The sequence below is a fragment of the Gasterosteus aculeatus genome, chromosome 4, assembly GCF_964276395.1.
Source record: "Gasterosteus aculeatus chromosome 4, fGasAcu3.hap1.1, whole genome shotgun sequence".
NCBI classification, from domain to species: domain Eukaryota; kingdom Metazoa; phylum Chordata; class Actinopteri; order Perciformes; family Gasterosteidae; genus Gasterosteus; species Gasterosteus aculeatus.
Window position 1 is genome coordinate 12,706,600 of NC_135691.1, and position 23,413 is coordinate 12,730,012.

General features: G+C 42.9%; 3 protein-coding genes across 4 annotated transcripts; 1 reads left to right on the forward strand and 2 right to left on the reverse strand.

Moving 5' to 3' along the window:
• Nucleotides 1-177: 177 nt before the first annotated feature.
• On the reverse strand, nt 178-7,067 carry plp1a (proteolipid protein 1a). Of its 2 annotated transcripts, none has more exons than XM_040174751.2 (7): nt 6,653-7,067; nt 4,426-4,612; nt 4,139-4,295; nt 3,666-3,834; nt 2,707-2,780; nt 2,539-2,604; nt 178-656 (listed from the first exon to the last, which is right to left on the reverse strand). In XM_040174751.2, the coding sequence occupies exons 1-7, from the start codon at nt 6,654-6,656 to the stop codon at nt 498-500; spliced, it is 816 nt and encodes a 271-aa protein (XP_040030685.1). In that variant the 5' UTR covers nt 6,657-7,067; the 3' UTR covers nt 178-497. The 2 variants fall into 2 exon arrangements, with proteins under 2 accessions (XP_040030685.1, XP_040030686.1); XM_040174752.2 differs by having other exon boundaries at nt 178-2,125.
• On the forward strand, nt 6,710-19,406 carry LOC120817051 (regulator of cell cycle RGCC). Its single transcript, XM_078102293.1, has 7 exons — nt 6,710-7,246; nt 13,817-13,924; nt 15,820-15,992; nt 16,777-16,941; nt 17,634-17,714; nt 18,307-18,369; nt 18,894-19,406. The coding sequence occupies exons 3-7, from the start codon at nt 15,971-15,973 to the stop codon at nt 18,899-18,901; spliced, it is 339 nt and encodes a 112-aa protein (XP_077958419.1). The 5' UTR covers nt 6,710-7,246; nt 13,817-13,924; nt 15,820-15,970; the 3' UTR covers nt 18,902-19,406.
• On the reverse strand, nt 8,329-12,618 carry pcdh20l (protocadherin 20-like). The gene is made up of 2 exons (XM_040174755.2): nt 12,300-12,618; nt 8,329-11,852 (listed from the first exon to the last, which is right to left on the reverse strand). The coding sequence occupies exons 1-2, from the start codon at nt 12,351-12,353 to the stop codon at nt 9,249-9,251; spliced, it is 2,658 nt and encodes an 885-aa protein (XP_040030689.2). The 5' UTR covers nt 12,354-12,618; the 3' UTR covers nt 8,329-9,248.
• Nucleotides 19,407-23,413: the final 4,007 nt, after the last annotated feature.

A 23,413-nucleotide genomic window follows, 5' to 3' on the forward strand; every position in this document is an offset into this window, starting at 1 on the left:
AACTGAAATAGGTGACTCAGCTCTCCGGCGTACAGCAGTCATTCTACCATTAGTGAACAAACCCTACAACAATTTGTGGAAATAAGCAGCAGTGTTGAATTTTGATCCCAAAACTCACCTTGTTTAGATTTCATCCCACAAAACCCTCAATTACCAAGAATGTGTTAGAAGCCAGGAGACAGTGAACACGGTTTATTTCCTCTTCGTTAAAAAGGAAACCAAACATGCACCGAGTACTGTAAAAATCATGTCTTCCTTTCAAACTAAATGTTTGATTTAAGAAAATATAAAGAATAACTAACATTACAGGAAATAAGCACATGTTAAGACTCCCTATATTTTACAACGCCAGATATGAACACAGGAAAGCTAATGTAGTGAAAGCTTCAAAATAATGAAGGGAATCAATTAACCAAATAATCGAGATATACAAAACCGCTTAATCTTGCTGGTCATCATGAGGCTGCTGCAGCCAAACTGAAAAAAAAGAATCTCCGTCAGCATACGTCGGATGTGTTTGCCGGGTACGGAGAGCACAAAGTCCTGCTGTTCCTCTGCACGGCCCCATACAGGTCGTAGCCTCGCCTCTCCTTTTCCATGTGTCCCAGCCTCCTCAGGTACAACTGGTTCACAGCCAAGTGCAGGGAACAGTGCACCTGTGGACACCAGAGGTGAGAACACAAAAACACATTGGCCCCTGGATATGGCAGAAAGCCAGGGACGGTGCTCCAGTCAAACCCTGACACAGAACTTTCCCTCAGACTATGAACAATGGTTCACGGGAGGCGCCGCGCAAACATTTGAAAGAATATTCTTTTTATTATCAAATTTGATAAACACACAAAAAAAGAATGTCCAGGTGCCATTTGACAAATATACCACTCACAGCTGGTAAAGTTTACACCAAATGAAATAATCTACTTAGAACGCGGCTTAGTAATGCCGAAAAGAAAAAAGAATTAGTAAATTCAGCTACAGTAAGTAAAAATATTTGTTATACAATAACTACGACAAAATTCCCAAAGGATTAGATAAAAAAAACAAATACAAAAGGTGTCCTAGCTCTATAAAAGTACCTCCGTCAGCCACACTGCAATGTTTTTTTAAGTCTAATAGAAGGTCACTCGACAAGTTAGCACCCAGTGCTTTTGCCATCTCAAAATTATGAGACACTATTTCAGACCTTTCTCTAGATCAAAACGAAACAAGCATGTCCCTTTGTCAGAAAGGAACAACTTAACATCTAAAATTCCTTCAGTCCCCTCACTCGGAATCCATCACTTCCATTATTGGGGGTGGGGGGGGGGGGGGGGGGGTCATGCAACAGCATGTGGATGGTATTGTGCGTCGCTGTTGTCCCGTAAGAGCCGCCCCTGAGACTTGAGGGGTCCTTTTGTCAGGAGGACCCTCCCCCCCTGACATGCAAGATAACCCTTGGGGAAGGCTGGTAGCGCAGGTGGCCCCCACAGCTGGCTCCTTATTGGCTAGCTTTTCGAGCAGAGATGACTCATTGTTGAGGCTTTTCTCCAGCGCGTGAGAAAAGTCCCGAGGTCAGCGCGAGACTGCAAATGCATGCTTTCGCTGCCACTGTGGCAACCAGATGTGAAGGACGGTAGCCATGGTAACCTATAATCCCACTGCAACAGCTGCATTCTAGAAGCACATGTGTTGCACATATTCAGTTATTTCTTCTTATATGTTAATTAATTAGTGAGGTTAGTGATTTTTGTATTTTTGAATGCAACGAAGCAGAAATTAATTTCAGGACACTAGTCTAAATTATATTTTACAAATATATTTTGGTGACACGGCATTGGAAAACAAGACTTACTGCACGTAAAAGCAGTACACAACCCCCCCCCACACACACACACACGCAACAAATAAAAAATAAAAAAATCCCAAAAATTTAAAATATAAAAAGGACATCATTTTTAGGAGTCCGTGACCACAAGTGGTTGCAGATGATGTGGAAGAGAGAATTGTTGCCGTCGCCATGTTGGTGGTGGAGTAGTGATGGCCGACAGCCAGGAAGCCGGGCAGCCTAACACCGTGCACCTAAGCCCTTTCTTCCCAGATACCGAAGCACCGCAAAGTTATAGGTGGTTGACACAGTATAGGTCAGCTATGGAAGGACAAGCACAGACAGGACACGTCAGAGCAGAATGACTACAGAGAATACAAATATGACACAGTCAGAAACTCTAGCTATAAGAAAGAAATATGATTAACTGCTAATGGCATTAATTTGATGGCAGTAGCAAATCCGTATAAAAGCGTCTGTAATGGAGCATGCGGGGGTAATGGGTGTCCCATTTGCCGGGCTGCAAAACCACCAGACATTACGGCACTATTACGATGTTTGTGTCAGCTGAGAGGGGCGAACAGAGGGCCAATAGTATAAAAGTCATCAGTCATGGAGGTTTGAGATGCCTGGCCGCCTCCACTCTGGGCGTCACGGAGTCACATAAGCCAGAACACCATTGTGCTCCACTGTGGAGAAGCCAAATTAGCCCCATCTGAAGAACGATCACTCACCAGAGCCAAGAGAGTGATGCCCGCGCCGGCAAAGGCTGCAATGTAGAGGTCATAGGTCGTTTGGTACTGGAAGGAGATTTGGGGGATTTGCATTAGTGCATGCATCATTTCATGCCAGTCAAACTGCAGAACGTGAGTGAAGAGCGTCAATCATTTTCTGGTTCTTACTTCTCTCGTCTTGCAAATCGTGGACAGAGTCATACCACAAGCTTTCCCTGGCACTGCATTCCATGGCAGGAGCCCTGTTCAGAATTCAATGTCAAATTCAACTCGCTTAAAAACTGAGAATTTAAAAAAATCACATGTGAATAGATTAAAACCATCAATGTGTTAAAAAGTTTGCAATAGTAATTAACTGTCCTACTTTGTTGCATTTTTAATTGAAGATTTATATTTTTATCCAACACATGTACAAAAAAGAGCAGTAGTTTATCCAAATGAGAGATTTGAGAGACAGTGCAGTTGTTGTAAATACTTTTAGCTGCAAATGAATACAAATTTGATGAGGCATTGAATATTATCACTACAGTGAATGTGGGATAGACTCCATAAATGCGTACTCATTTCCATGGTCATGAAAGAACATGTCACACGGTGCAACAGTGTTGCTCATTGTGCGGCAAATGGGTTATTGTTGAAATTCAAGGAGCTCTAGAGACCTCAATGTTGCTCGGGCCCACCATTTTAGTCCAGACTGAAAGATCAACAACTATTGTCTGGATTGCTACCAGTTTCGTATTAACAGAGATTCATGGGGCCCAGAAGACAAACCCTATTCAACTCCTTTGTTCTTCTTAGCATCTCTTCAGCTAGTGGATGGATTACGTTGAAGTTTGACCAATATCCTGGTCCAAGTTTAGACCAAATATCTGCTAAACTAGTGACATTCACACAATCAGTTTTAGTTTTTACTTTGTGTTAACCATTATCATTCATACCAACACGGTATTTAGCATCCTCGCCTAAGCACAGCTTCACAGAGACACTGGCACGCCTGAAGGCGTTTGGTCTTTTTGGACATCAATGGCGTCACGTGACATGGAAGAAAACGCTGTGGCTACACAGTCCGTTGGTAGAAACAATTCGTGGTTGGTCTTTGCAGGGGATTTGTTGATCATGTCTCTTACTGTACTGCCTTGCGTCGACACAGAGCTGGTTGATACTCGCTGGCGTCTCAGTCAGAACATCGATGGTGTGGCAGGTGGCGTCCATGTTGTAGAAGAAGTAGACTGGCAGCGCCGAGAATGCAAACACCAACAGCCACAGCACAGCTAGTACATATGTCAACACAATAAACTGTGAGGAAAGAGCAGAATACGCATTAGCATGCATCATCATCATCAACTGATGCGCATAATTGGAGTGTTTCCATGAGCAGTGACTTCAGAATAGTTCTTTTTTTTAAATCTCACTCAGTCCTCTTCCTCAAACCACTCAGCCCTCCTCCCGACCGCTCAAACACACACTGCATGCTTATCTTTGCATGTCCCCAAAGGTTTTTTAGCAACCTTAAGATTTTCCACTCAGCCCCCACCAGGGAATGATATGTGCATTAATCCCGTCCAATCCCTTTCACTTGTCCCGCTCTAGGCCCTCTCACCGAGGAACTGAGGCAGCGGCCACACATGGTGCTCCTGAACTCTCCAAAGGTTTGCTTGGCAGCGTTTGTAGTGTAGAAGCCTTCAGCCAACAGCACGATGCAGTAGAGGAAGAAGAAGGACGCCAAACCATAGATGACATACTGGAAATACTGGATGCTGAGGAAAACATAAAATTCAGAGTAACAAAGAAGCTAAATATTTTAAAAAAGAACCTGGAAAATCCCATGACAAGGGGGAAAAAAAAGGTGTTTCCCTAATGATGGAAATGCTTAAATTTAACCCTCACATGTAGGCGAGGGTGATGTAGTCCTGGAGGTTACGGGCAAAGTAATTCTCGATCAGTCTCTCCGTCTCTGTGAGCGCCTGGTGCCCACAACCGCAGAAGAGGGCGATGCCAGAGAAACACAGCAGCGTGGCGACCAGCGAGCAGTACGGCACCCCAGCCAAACAGCGCATACAGCAGTCATAGCAACCTGATAGTCAAGACACAGCAGCGCGACAGTCAGGCACACAATTAACTGATGCATTACTGCGGGGGGGGCGGGGATTCGATGGTACCGAGAGTCCTATAATACAAAAGAAAGAAGTCGTACATATGGGAGTTCATGAGAAGGAACCCGGACTGCAGAATCTCTCGTTCATTAAGGGCAGTAACAAAAGACATGTGGTCAACAATAGAATGGTCAAACATAGTGTGTTCCCCCACTCATCTCCTTCCTTTTGTCAAAGAAGAGGCCATGTAAATCGATCCAAATGCGGTAATCAACTTTAGAGACGTCCCTCACCATCTCGGACTTTAATCATCTTGTTGGAGACGGGTTGTCCTTTAGTCTCATCACAACAGAATAAAGGGTCTGGGAGGACAAGTCTCGCAGTTTCCAGATAGTTTGGGACTTTGAAAGAGTTTTTCAAGATAATTTATATAAAATTGGATTAATCGGTTTATTTAGTCTAGAAATTATATATATATATATATATATATATATATATATATATATTTATTTTCCAGGGATATATGCATGATATTAAAAACCACTTTTTGGCGATTCATTTTCTGTTGATCCACCAATCAATTATTCAATACATTATTCTGTTCTGCTGAATGATTCACAGAAATCTCTGTAAACATGTTTCTTTGGGGGAAGAAGGAAAGCACAATGAGTTGAATCATCCAGAGGAGCTCTGTCATTTTTAATGGTGGGAGCGCCACACGAAATCCATTGAACTAGAGATCTTCGTTGTGGATACCCCAAAACCGAGGCCACCTAAACCCAAAACTTTCTCCATACCCAAATAACAACTATAGCAGCGAGCAAGATTTCAATTAAAATCTGAATTGACATAATGTGAACGGCGCCGCAGATGTTAACACTTTGCTTCCCGTGGCAAAGCAGTGCATTCTCCTCGACAGTCACGTGCCTGTTCAATGGATGCCAGAGGAACAAGGGCATGGGGATGTGCCTGCCCTGACCCAGCGCACGCCCTGACTCCATTCACTACCCACCATGGAGAGTGTGAGAAAAAGGGGGAGGACGGAGAGGAGAAACAATGTGAAAGAGAGCGAGAGAAGCAGCTTTTGTGACTGCGGAGACAACGGCCTTTGTCCCACGGCATCATCGGGGTACAAGGGCCACCAATGTCATGCAGACAAAAGGCTGGAGGCACCGCTGTGCTGGACACACCAATGCACACTCTCGTGGACTTCCTCCTGGGAAGGCACAGGAACAAGAAAGCGATAGTGGGTAGCTGTATGTGCTTGAAGAGGATGGAAAAAGGGCCGCTATAAACCAACAATGCAACTGTGTGCCATTACACACTTCCATGCGTGCATCCACACAGACGCGCACTGTGGAGGCAGACTGACTGTGTGTTGGTACCATTACAGTAAACACAGATGGCAGAAGGGGTAAATAGATATATTTAACTGACTGTATGTGAGAGACAAACTTTACACTGGTATGGAGGAGGGGACTGTACGGATTCAATGGGGAAAAAAACAGCAAATAAGACACTTTTTTTTTTTGTGGCATTGGGAAGGAAGTAAATTAAAAGTCAAAGTACCCTGGTTAGAACCGCCTGGCCTACAAGTAAGCAACATTATCACGCATGAGACACTTTGTGCCAATTAATAAATGTATGACTTTTACCAGCACGAAGCAAAGAGCTAAAAAGCCTATGAGCCAAAGCTGCGCACAGACTGTGACTCAAAACAGGCCTCATTCTGCTAGAAAATGCAAAGCTGAAGCAAAGTCCGGTTCTTTAAAATTCGAGAAAGATTGCGAACGAGAGTAAATGTGACAAGGCTCCTCTGAAAGTAGCCCTGCCATCTCAAGCACGAAACAAATCCCACTATCAAGGGAGCATCAGCCGGTGAGTAGCCGACCTCTAAACTGACAAAAACAAAACGAAACAAAAAACAACCTAATAACTTCTGGTGCCCTTTCATACATCAGCGTGCAATCACACGAAATAAAATACACATCCAGGCCAAATAAGTGGCTGCGGTGTCTTACCCATGTCTGGAAGGATGCGTTCAGGTCCTGTCGGCTTCTGCTGCCTGCACCGCAGCTGGTCCGCTGATGATATATGCGCAACTGGTCTCCGGCCCCCGTATATCGACTTCAACTTGCTTTCTGTTCCCCCCCCAAACAATGGACAGACCCGCGGAAGACTGCGAGTGCGATCTTAAAGAAACAATGTCGCTTTTCAATGAACTTCGAGGCGCAGAATAATGAGGAGGTCAAGGCTCTCGCGCTTGCTGAAATGTCCTCAGCTCATTGTTGACGCACATCTGCGCACAGCGAGACCAACCTCTAGCTTTATATGAAAATACAGAGGGTACGTTTTAATTTATTTTTGTCTTCATATCAACAACTCTTGTCCTCCTCTGTTAGTTGGCCATGCCAATTTTTATGGCGTTTAAGTCCCTTTGTTCCCCAAGGCCTTCTGCTTTAAAAGCCCACGTGTTCACGCTGTTTAATGGAACTTAATGGGAAACAGCTGATGGATTTCGCAGATGCTCTGTGGTGAATTACACTGCATGACTGTGGTCAGTGAAGACGATCCCTCTGAAGTTACACGATCGATGTGAGCCTGTGGACACTCAGGTGATGCTCTCCAGGCTTCGGAAATTGTCAGATACTATCTGTGTTACTGCAGTGTTTGAGATACAGAAGTGAACATAAGAAAATCCCAGCTGGCAATGCTGATACGAGCTTTGTCATTTATCTCTTAAATGGGTCTATTTAGTCGGGGGATGTTCTTTTTTTTAGTTTAAAGTGGCATTCACAAACCATGAATATGTGGATTAATCAAGTGTGATAAAGCCCTTTAAACCCTGAGGGCAAAGAGGGATATTTCATCATCGTCACTACAAAAGAGTTTCTCTGATAAGAAAAACATCACTGCTATTTTAATTAAGCTGAATTGTTATGTCATATGCGTGTTTAAAAAATCAGGGAAATAATCCACAGGTATTTGGGTCGACGTTCTTTGTCCATGTCAGCCGATGCAAACCCCATAACCCACTATCAAATGTTCCACTTTAGGCAAGAATTTGATTAGGATGAGATGTGCTTTGAGCAGAGCAGAGAAGCATCACTAATCTCAGGTGACCTGACTGTTGCGGAGTGAGAGACTGTCCTCTGAATCATCGCTACACCCTCTGGTACATTACCAGAAATACAAAACCGGATTTGGCTTCATCTCTGCCCAGCAGATGGCAGGCTTTCTCTTGCCAAAGCTTTTCTACATTTACAGACACACAAGTTATATCCCACAATACTGTTTCTTTTTTTTTTAGAAAGCCAGCTGTGTGAAAACGCATGTTTAAACATGATAGTCTTTTAGGATATTAGATATTTTTAATTATGTCAACGTATTTTTTAAACGACAGTTTCATACTAATTGGTACATGTTTTGAATCCAATATGATTTAAAATTTTCTTCAAATCTTTGGTGAAAATGCCTCTTCAATTTGTTATATGACCAGTTATATCTAATTTAATGCAGTTAGTGTCACACAACAACCCTATTAGAGTAGTCATTTTTTACCTGCTACGTCAGACAGAGAAGCACCATGCTTAACCTACTAACCAGCTCGTCGTACATTGTGTTTTATAAGCTTTGACTCGCAGCTTTCTTCCACAGCAGTGTCTTAAAAGGAACACTCAATAATTTGCATGATAAAGTTAAAAAACACATTTTATTTTGGTAAAAGCTAGAACAATTATCCCCCCTCCCACCCGTTGCATAACTGTGTTCACAGGTTTGTAAACACAGGCTCATTCATATTTCATGCTTCACTTAACCTGGTTTTGATATCTCAATTGTTCCCCAGCACACACAGTTATACACGGAAGCACCTGCCTTTTGTAATTAGTTCTTTCAACACAGTTTGATTTCACTCCAAACAGCTGACATCAAAACCACAAGCTGGTTGAGTTACTGGGTGCAGTACAGTATGTTTTTCCTTTTTTTCCCCCTTCCTCTGCCTTTTGGTTGCGATCCAGCGCTGTCGGTGGGAAGCAGCGCTATCGGGTAACAGGTGTGAGACAGAGACTTGAGACGGTGGTGTGCCTTCCCTCTCCCGCCTCTCACCTGTCCACAGCTGTGCTCCGCCTCTTAGTCTCCTAGCAGCCCCTCGAGAGACTTTCCTCACCTCCCCAGTGGAGGGACATTAAACCCTTTTGTGTGTCTAAATGCCCTAGACTCCCCATCCCTCCTAGAAAGATGCAATCAACTTAGGCGACCATTACCTAATTCTTCTTGTCACCGCAGGGGTCATGGAGAATAGTCCCCGATGATAATTTTAACAATGCCTCACTGTGACGTGCTCCATCATATGAAGACTACACTTTACGCATCAAATGTCCAACTGCAGTCTTCTACATTTGTCTGAGAGTATTTGATGGAAACTTTCAATACTGCACTGGGACTGTAGATCACATTTTTATATGCTTTCCAGGGGGCTTATCGGAAGACAGATCAACTTTGTCTCTACGGAATATTGCAGTTTTACAATGTTTGGGTACTTGTATTTGAACATTTTAACGAATTTGATCATCAAAATGCAAAACGCCTTCTTCAAATAATCAGAATGTATTCAATTCAAAGTCTGATTTCATCCTTGACAAAGTGCAAGTGAGGATTACACACATTGCTTGCTTTAATCTGTTCAATTTCATCATCAGAGTGATATTTGTTTTTGAGCCTGAGTGGAATTTCATTCTCCTCAATGTGCCCCCTCTTGCTCAGTTGTAGACTCCTTCTCTTCTGTTTCAAGTATAAAACGACTGTCGCCACAAGGAAACATGTGGATACCAGCATCATACCCAGGCCCACTAACAGTGTCAGCTGAGCAGATCTGGTGTCCCCCATCTCACAGACGGGGGCCTTTGAGGGGGTTTGATCCAAGTCAGATGTCCCTGTCCAGGTGGGCACCCTGTCTAAATTGCAGCGACCTACGCTGTCATTGACCAGCAGATTAACCCAGATTGTGGTGTAAAGTGGAGCTGGTTTCCCCCCATCTCTGACCACAATGAACAGGTGATGCATCCCCAGGTCTTTCTCTAGAAGTTGCTGGGCCACAGTGATGTTCCCAGACCTTGAGTCCAGCCGAAAGGGGCTGCTTTTTTGCACCGACTCTGGTGCCACAACAGTGTAGGTAATGTCCGAATTCAGTCCAGAGTCCTCGTCGATGGCACATACCTTTGTTACTACCGTGCCTTCAATGGTTCCCGGAGAGACAGTTTGGCACGAGGAGTTGCTGCTGGGAAGGATCACTTTCGGCCTGTTGTCGTTGATGTCCTGCACAAAGATGGTCACCCTGGCAGTGGAGGTCAGAGCCAACGGACGCCCACGATCGCTGGCCAGCAGGTAGAGTTCGTAGCGATCGTCTGTCTCGCGGTCCAAACTCCCGGTGGTGCGCAGAGTCCCCTCAGGGTTATACACGACAAAAGGTCCTCTGCTGTTTACAACATGCAACTCCGTGTCCCCGTTCTCGCCTTCGTCTGCGTCCGTCACCCCGACCCTTCCCACCTCTGTGAACGGTGGTACATTCTCAGGGACAAAAAAGATGAAGTGAGGGGTTAGAAAAACAGGTGTATTGTCATTCTGGTCCAGAACACGAATGGAAACACTTGCCACAGACTCCAAGGGAGGCGAGCCGCTATCTTGTGCAAACACTGTGAGTTTGTACTCGCCCTGCTGTTCCTTATCCAGAACCGCTGACACAGACAGTTGACCGGTATCGGGGGCAATGTTAAAGACGGTAGACGCGAGTTTGTCCAGCCTGTAGGTCACCCTGCCGTTGTGTCCACTGTCTGCGTCTGACGCTGCGACCCTCAGCAGCGACATCCCTGGCTGGTTGTTTTCCTCCACCTCCAGCTGATGGCGAGACTGGAAGAATTGTGGCGCATTATCATTGACATCCGCCACCAACACCTTGATCATCTGTCTTGAAGATGTGATCACAGATCCTTCCGCTAATCTCCCCTGCGCTGCCACATAAATAAAATGTTCGCTTTTCGTCTCGTAGTCGAGGGGCTTTGATGTGGAAAGCAGATATTTGCCATTCTGTGGACTCAAAGTGAAAGGCCCCTCACTCTCGATAGCGAGAGACGAGCCTATAAAACCGCTGTCACCCTGGAGCTCTAAAACAGCTAAAACAGTGGGGGGCTGGTTCTCTTGTAACACCATAGTCTGGTTTTGATGATCTGCTATGAACCCGATCTTGATCGTCAGCTCTTGGTTCTCCTTGGGGACGATGGATACGGTTACCCGAGTGTCTGCTGGGGGGCAGTGGTGGCCGCTAGCTAACACGTTCAACTGCAGCACCTCGGAGTCGTCGTTCTGGAGGTCCTGTGCGAGTCTGATGTACCCAGTGAGGCTGTCGAGGCTAAAGAGCTTCTTGACCCGCTCTGAGACTTTGGAACTGAGGGAGTAGACTATGCCGGCATTCGGTGCCGAATCTCTGTCTGTGGCTCTGACCCGAGCAACCAGTGAGTTCTTCGTGGAGTCTCCTGGGATGGTGACATTGGGGGGGCTCTCTGTGCCAAAGCTTGGACAGTGGTCATTAACATCTGTCACTGTGACTATTAAAGTTGCCATGGCACTCAAAGGCTCTGAGCCACGGTCGGTGGCCACCAGTGCCATGAGATACGTGTCCCTGGTCTCCCTGTCCAGAGCTGTTTTCACGACCAGCATGATGACAGGCCCGTCGTCTTCCACTTTCAAACTGAAAACTCCATCAGAATCTTCTAGGCGGTAACGCAGCTCGCCGTTTTGTCCAGCATCCATGTCCTGAGCCTGGTCGTCTAGTAAGAAACTGGTCCCCACTCTTGTGTCCTCAGACACCCTGAGGTGTATTTCACTGTTCTCAAAATGAGGTGCATTGTCATTGATGTCCTCTATGATCACAGGAAACTGTACGAGGTCTCCTGAGGGCCCAATGACGGCAGTGTGTAAAATAATACATTCCTCAGCTTTTGTGTCCTTGGGGCAGAGGGCCTCACGATTCATCTTTTGCTCAGTGGTATAAAAATTCCCTGTGTTTTTGTCCAGCCACAAATACTCCTGGGTCAGGAGTTGGTAAGGAGGGGGAAAGTATTTGCTAAGTGAACCTGCAAGAAATCCGGGCTCCTTCTCCTCTGGGACAGAGAATCGGACCGAGCCACATATGACCTGCTGCAGATGGATCACAAGCAGAAGACTCTGATGAGAAGAGAGAAAAACTGTCAGCGTATTTCTTTGTTTTAAAAAGAAGATTTTTGTTTTGGGTTATGTCTGCGGTTTATTTGATTTCTATTTTTGTTGCACTTCAAACTGTTAGAATATAGAAGTTTTCCATGGTGGTGATAAGGTTTAAACGTTACGCCTCAGTGAGCTCTTTTGAAAGCACGTAACTGTACAATGAAGGTAATCTGAACCCCCCCATCTATCTCCAGACAATTACTCTAACACACAAACAAAATGTATGAAAAGAAAAGCCAAATAAGAATTGCATATACCTTTTCACAAATATTTCAATATATTTGAATATACAAAGTTGCACAGAAGAATGTCAGTCCGGTTACACTCTTTCTCTCAATCGGAACCACTGACACAGTAAATAGACCCCATCAGGACGGAAAATCCTTGCATCGCTTTTGACTCACTGACCTGCAATAGTCCAGCCCAGTTCATATTATCCAATGGCCCATCGTCCTCACACATGTTACCCAAGACCCACCGGCAGTGAGTGAATGTCGAGGACGAAGGCAGCAACCTAAACCTGCACAGCTGAAGGCCTGATTCATTACACGCTCCTCCTACAACACTTACACAACCTGTCCGACTGACACGGGAGAAGTCAGAGCAACAACAGTTTTCTACACACACACACACACACACACACACACACACACACACACACACACACACACACACACACACACACACACACACACACACACACACACACACACACACACACACACACACACACACGTTGTTCTCGAGAATGAAACAAAGAGCAAGCAGAAGGCTTTGTTTATGCACACATTTAAGAACTAGACTATATGCAGCAGGATTAATGTTCCATTAGCAAATGTGCTACGGCACCTGTTTGTATCAGCACACCTGCCGCCTCTTCACTTCATCATGGTTTCTGATTCAGCTTTTCTGTGTCAGATGGTTTTTGGTTCCCTTTTGTTACCAGAAGCCTCTATAGCAACTAGACAAACAAAGCAAGCCTTTAAATAATACCAATTCAGTGTAAACAATGTTTATTTTTTTGCACTCACGTTGGAACATGGATGTATAGCATTAACATGCAAATACTCCAGTATCCTTTATTTGTCTATATTTAACATTATCTGAGGCAAGTCTGATTCCCTCTTTTTTTTGGGTTTAACAACCCTCTGTTCAAGCCATGGGCTGATTATAATGACCACAGGACCATTGGACAAGCAAATATTACACACGCGTACCCTCATAATAGGTTTGGTCGTACAATAGCAGAAGACAACCCAAAACCACAAGTCATTAGAGCCGAACCAAATAGATTGTAGTTATATTCAAAATGTGGGCATTTGTATTATTTATAAAAACATTGCGTCATTGTTTGTTACACACAAGGGGAGCAATCCAGCACACATATTTCCATCTAATTAAATATTTTGCTTGAGTCCCATTGGTTGGAGATTTTCTTTTTTGCCACACAAAAACACAGTGAAAAATGTGTTTGCACCAAACCCCCGTTATTCTTCCGGACGTCTTTTGAAGGCAAGTCAGAATCTGATTTTATTAATGTGAGTGACAGCATGTTGAGGCTTCTCTGTGTCATCCTCAGTTCATTTCTGATCCTGGACTTTTGGGGGAAAAAAGACAGTTCTTCGTCTCCCGCAGTTGATGACAGAAAGTGAGAGTAACAGTGTCGGGAATCAGAATATGTATAATATGCTGTGTCACTATAAACATTCAAAAGATAAACATTTTTTTTTTAATGTAATACAAATAATTAGCCACAGTCTGCCGATCATTTCGAGAATCGTGGGCAGATGGCCGGTCACAATGTCATTGATATAGGTAATTTACTGAGTGAACACAGCTGGAAACGGCAACAACTAAATGACAAGATTCTTGTATTAGAATCATTTTTGGTCTGTAATGTATTTTTTTGTGTCTCCATCCTCCAGACAATGCCGGAGGAGCAGCTGGAGAACCACAGGGAGGCTCATCAGAAGCACTTCAGTGGACTCAGAGACGAGATCTAAGACAAGCGGAGGATGCTGCAGGATCTCAGAGTAAGCAAAACATTGCCTCCTTACTTTTATCATAGAATTATTATAGTTAACCGTATGATTTAAGTATAAAATGCCATATTAAGATCAGAAAAATATAGAGCATGAAAGGAAATGATCATATCTACATACAGTATATGTGTGTAAAAATATCATATATATGTAGAATATTATATATCATAAAACTATTATGGTAGAACATCAAAAAGTATGCAATAAAATACATGTCAAATAACTGTCATATGCCATAGTAAAATAAAATAAAATACTGTATGTATATGTATAAAATCTCAGTGAGCAAGAACATTTTAATTAAAAAATATCATATTGTAGTCTACAATGAAAAACTTTATTAAAAGCAAAAATATAGTATAACACACAGATGTCAGATTAAATGTTTAAGGACAGGATGTCTTGTAACAATCATAGTATAGTATGCCATAAAAAATTAGATAATGGATATGAAAGATGAGCATGTATGCACTGTAAACCCGAATTAGTTGACTTTACTCGCGAATCGCGTGGAAACCCGTTGCCCTATCCCACTTTAGTTTTTACACAAGCTGAAGCTAGAAATGTTGCGTTGTATTAAGGTGGAACTGTAAGTTTTTACACAACCTGAAACTAAACATGTTGCGTTGTATTAACGTGGAACCTTAAGTTTTTACACAAGCTGAAACTAGAAATGTTGCGTTGTATTAACGTGGAACCTTAAGTTTTTATACAAATCACATTGAACAGTATCTCAGAGCTCTGGGGATTAGATTGACTCTGAATTGCCTGTAGGTGTGTGGATGTGAGTGTGGATGTTTGTATGTCAGCACTGCAATCCGATTGCGACCGATCCAGGGTGAACGCTGTTTCTGTTCCCGATGTTAGCTGGGATTGACTCCTGCCCCCCCCCCCTCAGCACCCCCCATGCAACCCCATGTGATGGATAAGCAGCTTTTAAGATGGATGGATGGATGGATAAAAGTGTTGAGTGACAAGGTATATATATTCATTGTAGTTATTCAGACTGTAAAAAGTAGAGAGATTAAAAACGTCTTTCTAGGCAAGTGGGTGAGTGTGTGTGCATGTCTTTGTGTTATTGTATAAAATACAGACCCTAAAGAAAAGTAGGATAGTCTACTCCGAGCATATTTGCGAACTTTGAAAATTTAACCCATACTTTGCTGTATAAGTTAGTGGTGGAGATGAATATTTTTAACCTCCCTCTGCGAAATAGCAATGATCTAAAAACTCTTAATATCTTTATGCAGTTAATTTAATAAAATATAAGGAAATAATTCATCTGAATCGATAGATTGTCTAACAACAATACAAGTTTGAACAGAGAATTGATCACAGTATTTTGTCCAACCCCTCCCCAAAATAGCTGTCCACCTCCTCTGTCTGCTGAAGCATCCTCAAGGCTGAGATCCCAGCTGAGTCCTGGTCTCCACGGTGGAGAACAGGATAATACTGCAGCAGTCAAAATAAAATACCTTTGTAATAATAACATTCAATATTTGGTGAGTTTGGATGGCCTGTGTGCATATGTTCAGATTTAAGCAATGCAAGTTATATCTAATAAGTACAATATAATACATTTCATACACACACACTATAATACACTGAGGCAAATGTAGTTCAGTCCATTTAGAGTCAAGTAAGTAGAGACACGTACAAGTCACCTCATCAAAATGTACAGTACGGCGCAGTAAATATACCCGTGACACTTTAAACGAGTGTGACATCTAGTATGAACACTGAACGAATGCTGTCATTTATGTAAACATTTTCTTCCTCAATTTAAATGAAAGGCAAAACCAAAACTCGATCGAAGTTACGTAGCGACTCGTCGGTCTCGTTTGCGATAGTTCTCCTTTTTAACTTTCCGCCCACTTTTTCCACAGAAAACCGCGGAAGTTTTTCTGCGACGTGATTGGTCAGCTGTGTCGGCTGGCTGAGCGTGTGTGTGTGTGTGTGTGCGTGTATTCGTGGCTTCATATAATAAGCAGCGCACTGACTGTTGTGCTGCTCGCTTGTTCCTTCCACTGCTCCAGCATGACCGCGCACGTGACCCCAGGTGAGTCTTATTTGGACCTTTGGTTTTAAAGTGATAGTGACCACGAAAAGACCCCTGTGTCATTCTTTATCAAGGCCTCAACAATATATTTTAACCTCTTCAAATAGCTTTTTTTTGTTGTAAAAATCTTGCGTAAAGTTGATACAAATGATGGTTTATGGAGAGTTTAAGTCCTTTAGCCCGCAATGTTTGCGTGTAGTCGTGTGCTGTTTGTTGATACATTCTGAACAGATTACAGGGTACATTGCATGTTTAAAAACCCCCACGTCTGGCTGTCTTCTTTCAGAACCTACCCAGACATTAACATTTTTTTAGTGTATGTACTGTCCTTCAGACATTTGCTACTCCTCTCGCCTTTTACCTGATAGGGAAAGCTGTTAAAGCTACAACACCATGTTGATAAAGTGCAGTCAAACAAAGGTGTGGCCATCCATTATTTAATGACATTTAAATAACGTTGTATTGTCGCTCAAAGCCTATAGTTGGATTTAAAATGTAATATTTATGTATCACAGTGAACAGACCAGCTGTTTTTCAGGCTGTTAGATGTTCATGTGCCTTGTGGGCTGTTTATCTGACAGACCTCAAATGCATTTAATTGTATTATAAGCCAGAATTTTATTTAGTATTTCTTTTACATTCATAAATATCCAAGAGCTTTTTTCACTTACAAGAATAGGTGTAAATGTTATATTTTGTGTACTTTTTTGCTTTTCTGAAAGAAACTGAAGACACTTTGAGAACATTTTCTTTCAGTGGAATAATGCTGTCACATTTTCCGCAGACTTGGAGCTGGAGCTGGGTGAGTTGCTGCAGGAGTTCCAGGATGTGGTGGAGGAGCTGAAGGCCCCGTTGCAAAGCAAACCTCATGCATACCAGCACATGCTGCAGGAGGCCAAAACTCGCTCAGGGCGCGTGGACGACAGCGGAGTCGAGGACTCTGATTACAGTGAGCGTACATAATCATCACACTAAAACAATGTTACTGTGATCGGGATGATAGTTTCTTACCTCACAAAGCTTGGGCAAGGAAGGACATTATTTAGTGAATCATATGCTCTAGAGTGAGGTTGTAGGGAGCTCCCAAGGGTGCACGTTGAGCCCCTTTATCAGCCCGAACAACTGCAGCTTGACACTTTTAATTTGCATGAAATTAGTGTTACAAGAGGACACATCACTGTACACTTCTATTAAAGTGGCTGTTTTGCTCATGAGAATAGCGGTGTACCAGAAGGAGCTGCAATTATGCATGACCAATCTTCTGTAATAGTCTGGAATTTATTTGTGTGTTGCTGCTGCTGTTGTGCGTTTTTTTTTTTCCAACGGTTATGAGATAAAAGAAAGAAAATGCGCATCTCTATTCCCATGTGCTGTCATTACTGGGAGCATTTTGGCCCCCTAACGTTTCAAAAGCTGACACATGGGAGTCTCTAACGGAGAACACGCGATTACCTTAATGTTACTGCACGTTATTATCATTAGGTGCAGCTCCTGTATTGTTTTATAGTTGTTGTCGTCGCCGTTGTTGTTGATGTTCATTTGCATGGCCTTAGTGCCTGTCTTCTGTTTATTATCTCTGCTCAACCTAACCCTTGCCTACCCCCCCCCCCCCCTCTACCCTCCTCCCCCATCACCCCCCAGGCAGCGAAGCTTCTTTGGGAAACAGTTTAACAACAAGCGAAGAAGAGCTTCACACAGCAGGCACAACGCTGGCACCGAAAGGTACTAGAGACGGCCATCGGCCCATCTCCATCCAGATAGCTTACATCTTACATCGATCACTATCACTGTGGCTCTGATCGCTATCACATCCGTGCAAAAACCCTTTACATTACGCCGGGAGCTCTTTTGTTTTTACACAACAAAGCACTTGCCGCTGCGACTGTGAATTCTCAGATCCCCTACCCCCCCCCACCCAAAAAAAGAAAATCTCCAGCCCCAGCCCGCACTCATTCAGGGCTTATTTGTGCAGTTATGTAGCGATAAGGCTGTTTTATGTTTGTGTAAATGAATGAGAGCTGATGCGGATGCACAGAAAACTACCGTTAAATTTCAATGCATGAAAACCAGAATTCACTCTATATTTACCTATATTTTTTATTTATCACACTATATTTACCAGAGAGGGTTTCCCAGCTTTATCTCAGATTGAACAAAATAATCTGTAAATGTTTTTTTCATAGCGCTGTGATTTAGATTTGTTTTCAACTGTTGGTCCAAAAAAAATACCATTAAACTAAGACGTATTCTCCACAAAAATGTCTGCTTTTCTATAATTTCACAGATTCCTTTTCTTTTTGTCTTCTTTCTGCAGCCAAGCTGGGAGACACGAGGGAACTTGAGAGTTTTATCGACATGTTGGACCGGGAACTTGCAGGTGTGTATTAAATAGAATTACACCCCCTCCTGATCAGTCTTTTCTTTATTTCTTTAGCGATTTAGCTGACAAGCCAGCAGGCAGCAGTTTGTAATGGCAGCAGAGACCCAAATAGAGTGAATGTTTTGTTACACATTAAAAAGCAGAGTCCCTAGTAGCAGCCACCTTGTACTACTACCACAACCCTCCCATTTATCTCTGAGCACCTCTTGTGTGTAAATGCCATGTCTAGGGACTCAGGTGGACTATCTACACGACCTTTTGTGATAATGGCGTACTTGACTGCATGAGCACCACGATTCTGCTATCAGCACTAAAGCAGTGGTGTCTCTGAGGCCTGTGAACACATGCATGCTCCTATGCACAAACCACAAAGAAAAACACACAGCCGCTGCTATCAGAGGTCTTAGCACAGTGAAACAACGCTGCAAATGAACCCACTCCTGCACCTCTGTGCATGTTTTTGATCGTGTTATTCTGGCCCCTGAGCTTTATTTAGTTCTCTCTTTCCCTCTCTTTTGCAGAGATGTGAACACAAAGAGAAAGCAGGCCACGTAGAGGAGGGAGAAACAGGCCAGGGGCGACATGGATGGCTATTGCAGGGCAGACAGGCAGGTTCTACACCAGAGCAGATCTGACGGAGCAAATGCTCCCCTGGCTGCTGCAGGGGAAAGGTTAACACCAGAAATTAAAAGGGCACTCCGTACCAAAATGCAAGAACACCCTCAGACCCCCGGCGACGCTGCGTCCAGCCGGCAAGACTATGTCCCTGCAACGTCAAATCCGACATCTGTGACATATTCCATAAACCCGACGAAGCCTCCACCTGTCCACTTTTATGCCACTTTTAATTTGCTAAAATTCATGCACTTAAAAAATGTTGTTTTGATTTGATCCTAAAGGGTTCTGATCTGCTGTGTAAATCCGATTACGTTTCTGTGCCGTCATTTCCAGTGTATAGATTTTGTTAATATGTATTTTTTTAGAAATAAACATTTGATTGCGCATAAATAAAGTTACATTTTGATTTAATTTCATATAACTTTCTTTTTTTTGTTGTTGATATCGCCGATAAATTCTTGTTACAGCATGAGTGCGGAGAAACTGCCGACCTTGCTGTCCACATCTGCTCTTGACAGTTGTTACAACAAACAAGTTTTCTATGATTCTACATCTTCACTATCCACTGAATTGACTGTTGCCACTGTCACATGTCTCTGGGGCCTTTCGCCAATTCTCTGTATTTTGTACGCTTCCTGTTTGTTCTGATACATTTGTTGGTTTCACTTCTGCCTCCAAAGCAGGGAAACCCACGCACGCCAAGTGAAAAGGGAAGTGCGTCGTTTGGGGGTTCAGAAACAATGCTTAATTTACTGCTTGACAGCTTAGAACAAAAGGAAGGAACTTGTTCTGCTTTGTTTAAGTTGCCTGTAACACATTTCTTGCTTGCTTGCATGTTTTCTTTTTCTTTTTTTAATAACCAGAGTCTTGTGCATTGACAGGTGTTTCCTCCCTGTTGTCAGAGCAACGCTGCTCAGAGACACGAACAAGACCGAGCGGAATGTAGTGGTTGTTGGTTAGATTTTCCCTGTGATTTTACATTGAGTAACTTGTGCTGCATAATTCAGCTGAAGTAAGGACAAATATTTTCAGTCTTCTAAAGAACTGCAACATTGCAATTCATGATGAGGAACTAAAATCAACAGTAACCAAGTATTGAGCAGATAACACACAAGACTCTGGGTTTTCAGGTCGTTGAGAGCCAAAGGCGTATTTCCCTGCTTGTAGCCTGCTATTGTTACTTGGAGCAGGCTTTAGTCTCAGCAGCTTCCTCGGTGCCTCCGCGCCAAACAGAGGTGTCATGCACCAGCAGTATATTCAATTGCCAAGGTTTTCTCCTTAAAACCCCAGGACAGCTGGTTGATACGGGCCATCATCGAAGGCCACCAGCTTCTGTGAAGCACTCTTCTTAGACTGCTCAGGTGGAGCTGCTTTTTGACTTCATATCAGTGGCAGCGGCCAGAGGAAGGAAGGCTGGACATTTAAGATACTGTCTCCTGTCCGTTTCCCCCTCATTAAAAGACACTCTGAAAGGAGCGTCCACCGCTCTGAATTTGGGCCAACTATTCAACCCTGGTGACTGGGACGAGAGCTGTCGCAGGTTTGGGGACAGAAGGGTAAAGTGCTGAAGGAAAAAGAGCTTAAAATTTGACGATACCGCGAAGCAACGAGGAATAATTGGAACACTGAGACCAAACAGGACAATGAGAGTGTTCAAACAATGAGGGAATGCACAGGGGTGGCATAAAGTAACCTGCTTCTCCCGTGTTGTCGGTTCCACTTAGAGAGAGGCGAGGATGACTGATTGAGGCCACAGCTGTTCAGCGTGGTAACAAACAAAGTTTGCGTTGACACGATGGAACTTCCTCCACAAAGGAAGGCTCTTCCTGTTTGCAGTGAATGAGTGCGGCAAATGTGACGTAAGGATGAAAGTAAAAGACACTTTATTGGAATTCTCCCTTTGTGTTTTTCCCCTTTTGGTATTGTGACAGCGTGTATTAGATTGCAGTCACTCAACATTGCCGCCGCCGCCGCACGTCCCTGCTCTTATTGACACTCGTTTCGTGGAAGGTGAATACTCTGCAGGTTACGCTACGGATTTCACTGGATGGCCCGTGCACGTTCTTAAGCTAATTACCATGACAACGCTGTTTCATTGGCAGGGCTCCAACGTCAGAGGCCAATATGTCAGCCAGTCGCCTTGTTTAGATAACAGAGTGAATAATGAATGAACTGAGGTCATGAGCTGATAAATTGGAATAAATGAATGTTATGATGGGCTGGTAAACGGTCTTGAGAGTGGATGAAGTCACCCTATATATATCATCTTACGCCCCTTTTGGCTCTTACCTACAGAATCTCGGTAATAAATGTCACATCAACTTAAAATCTTAACGCACAATGCTGCTTTGTTTTGAGCTAGTTAGCAGGCTAATGGAGATGTAATTGAGTATAGCAGAAAGGACACACTAGTTATTATCAGACACGGAGTAAATGAAGCAGAGATATGGACTGTTCAGTAAAGCTATCGTGGCGTTGATGAGTGCAGCATGCCGAGGACGCAGACTGATGAGAGCATGAAGCAACGGCTCCACAGACATCCCCAAATGGTCCAGGCTATAAAATTAGCTCGCTTTAGCACCCAAAACACACACACAGACACACACAACCAACAATACACACACTGAATTCAAATTCTATCTTTGACTAGACAACTGAGGCCAGATCAATGCTTTGTTATTCTTGCATAAACTCACAATAAGCAGAATTGGGGCTTGAAACATTAAATTACTTCCTGGAGTGAAATGGTATTTCTCATTTGATATTCAATGCCACGTGTCTTCCATTGATCGTGTTAGCCATAAATACTGTGAATCCATTCCTCGTTTATTTTGATTTCATGACATAATAGGGTAATAATTAGCTGACTCCAACATGCATGTATGGTTTCAGCCATGCTCGCATGTCGCCTGGATGACCGGTTGGTTGGTTCACTACTTTCTTTAGACAGTAATACAGCAGTCTTAGCAATGTTTGACCTGCTCAATTTGAGGCATATTTGTTTACTAATTATTATTGGATCGTAATGCTGTAAAGTGTTTTGCTTTTTTTTCGCAGTGTTCTAATAGAAACCTTTAAAGGATTAGGTGTGTAAATCATAAATTGAAATATATCAACAAGCCAACTGTAACCTCATTCAAGAGAACTTAATCACTACTGTTAATTTTAAAGTTCAATGGAAACATATTAATTGCTTTCATGTAAATTAAAGTCTTTACTCTATGTATTAGCCTATTGTTGGTAAAATGTAATTGACTGTTTTGGGTTCTTGTGCGTCAGACTTTCTTGTATAAAAGTGGAACTGAGAATAACTACTTATAGAGCATTCGGCATTCACTGGACCTCAAACGAGCCATTACATCACTGCTGATGGAGACGCCACCCTTCCTCTTTCAACGCAGACAGACAATTCACTCAAGGTCGAGTCAGGCCAAGAGCTCAAATATTGTCTGCAACTACATTATTGGATAACGGAGTCTGAATTTGAAATAATTTAAGCTCTAGTTATGTATTGCACAATGGTGAGAATAGGGAGTAAAGCAACCTGTGAGAGATGCGAACGAGTGAATAGAAGGTACAGTGAACTTTAGCTAGTGAGCTGTCAGTCACACAAGGTCATCTCGGTGTATGCAACATGTTTTAAATATAATTGATCTAATAATAAAAGGGGGAATAGAAAGAAATGTGGCCTTTTTCTAAGATCCAAGGGTAAACATGAGCGTGGCCTTTGATACACTGACTGCGGAATTTCTTGTTTTTTAACTATGTGGAATGTTACTTTTGGTTGATAATTCCTTCTGTTGATTAGTTGTTATCTTTATACTACAACTATTAATACAAGTATTTTATATTGATTTTAGGAGGAGGCAGTTTCCAATTTGTATGTATAAACACACAAGGCAAACAGACCAGTGTGTTGAGATGTGATGAGCTTCAAATTAGATTCCCAGCAGCAAAACTTTTGCATTTTTCAAAATAAATTTGTAAGAAATGTCCTGAGGTTGGACATTCATTAAACTTTCTAATTAACTTTGAACAATATCTGTAGAAAAATGACCATGCAATCATCTATTCAATTCGTCAGCAAAAAGTGGAGAATTCACTCCCCAGGACCAACATTTAGGTGACGAATGAATGTCTCTGCCTCGAGGGGCAAAAATAGGATTAACTTCAAAGGATGTTTCCAGTAGTTTTCACATATAAAAAAGTCCCATTTCTTTAGAGAGTAAGCTCAGATATTGATATGAAACTCGCAGTATATTTGATCTGAAAGATCTGTGAAAAGCCTTGTAGCCTGGATTAGCACTTAAGATCAAATTGCTGCCCGTGAAAGTCATTGTGGATTGATCTAAGTGATAAGATACTTTTGGTTAAGTCCTCCGGGAGTCCCCTCTACTCCATTTCTATGGCACCAAAGGCTGGC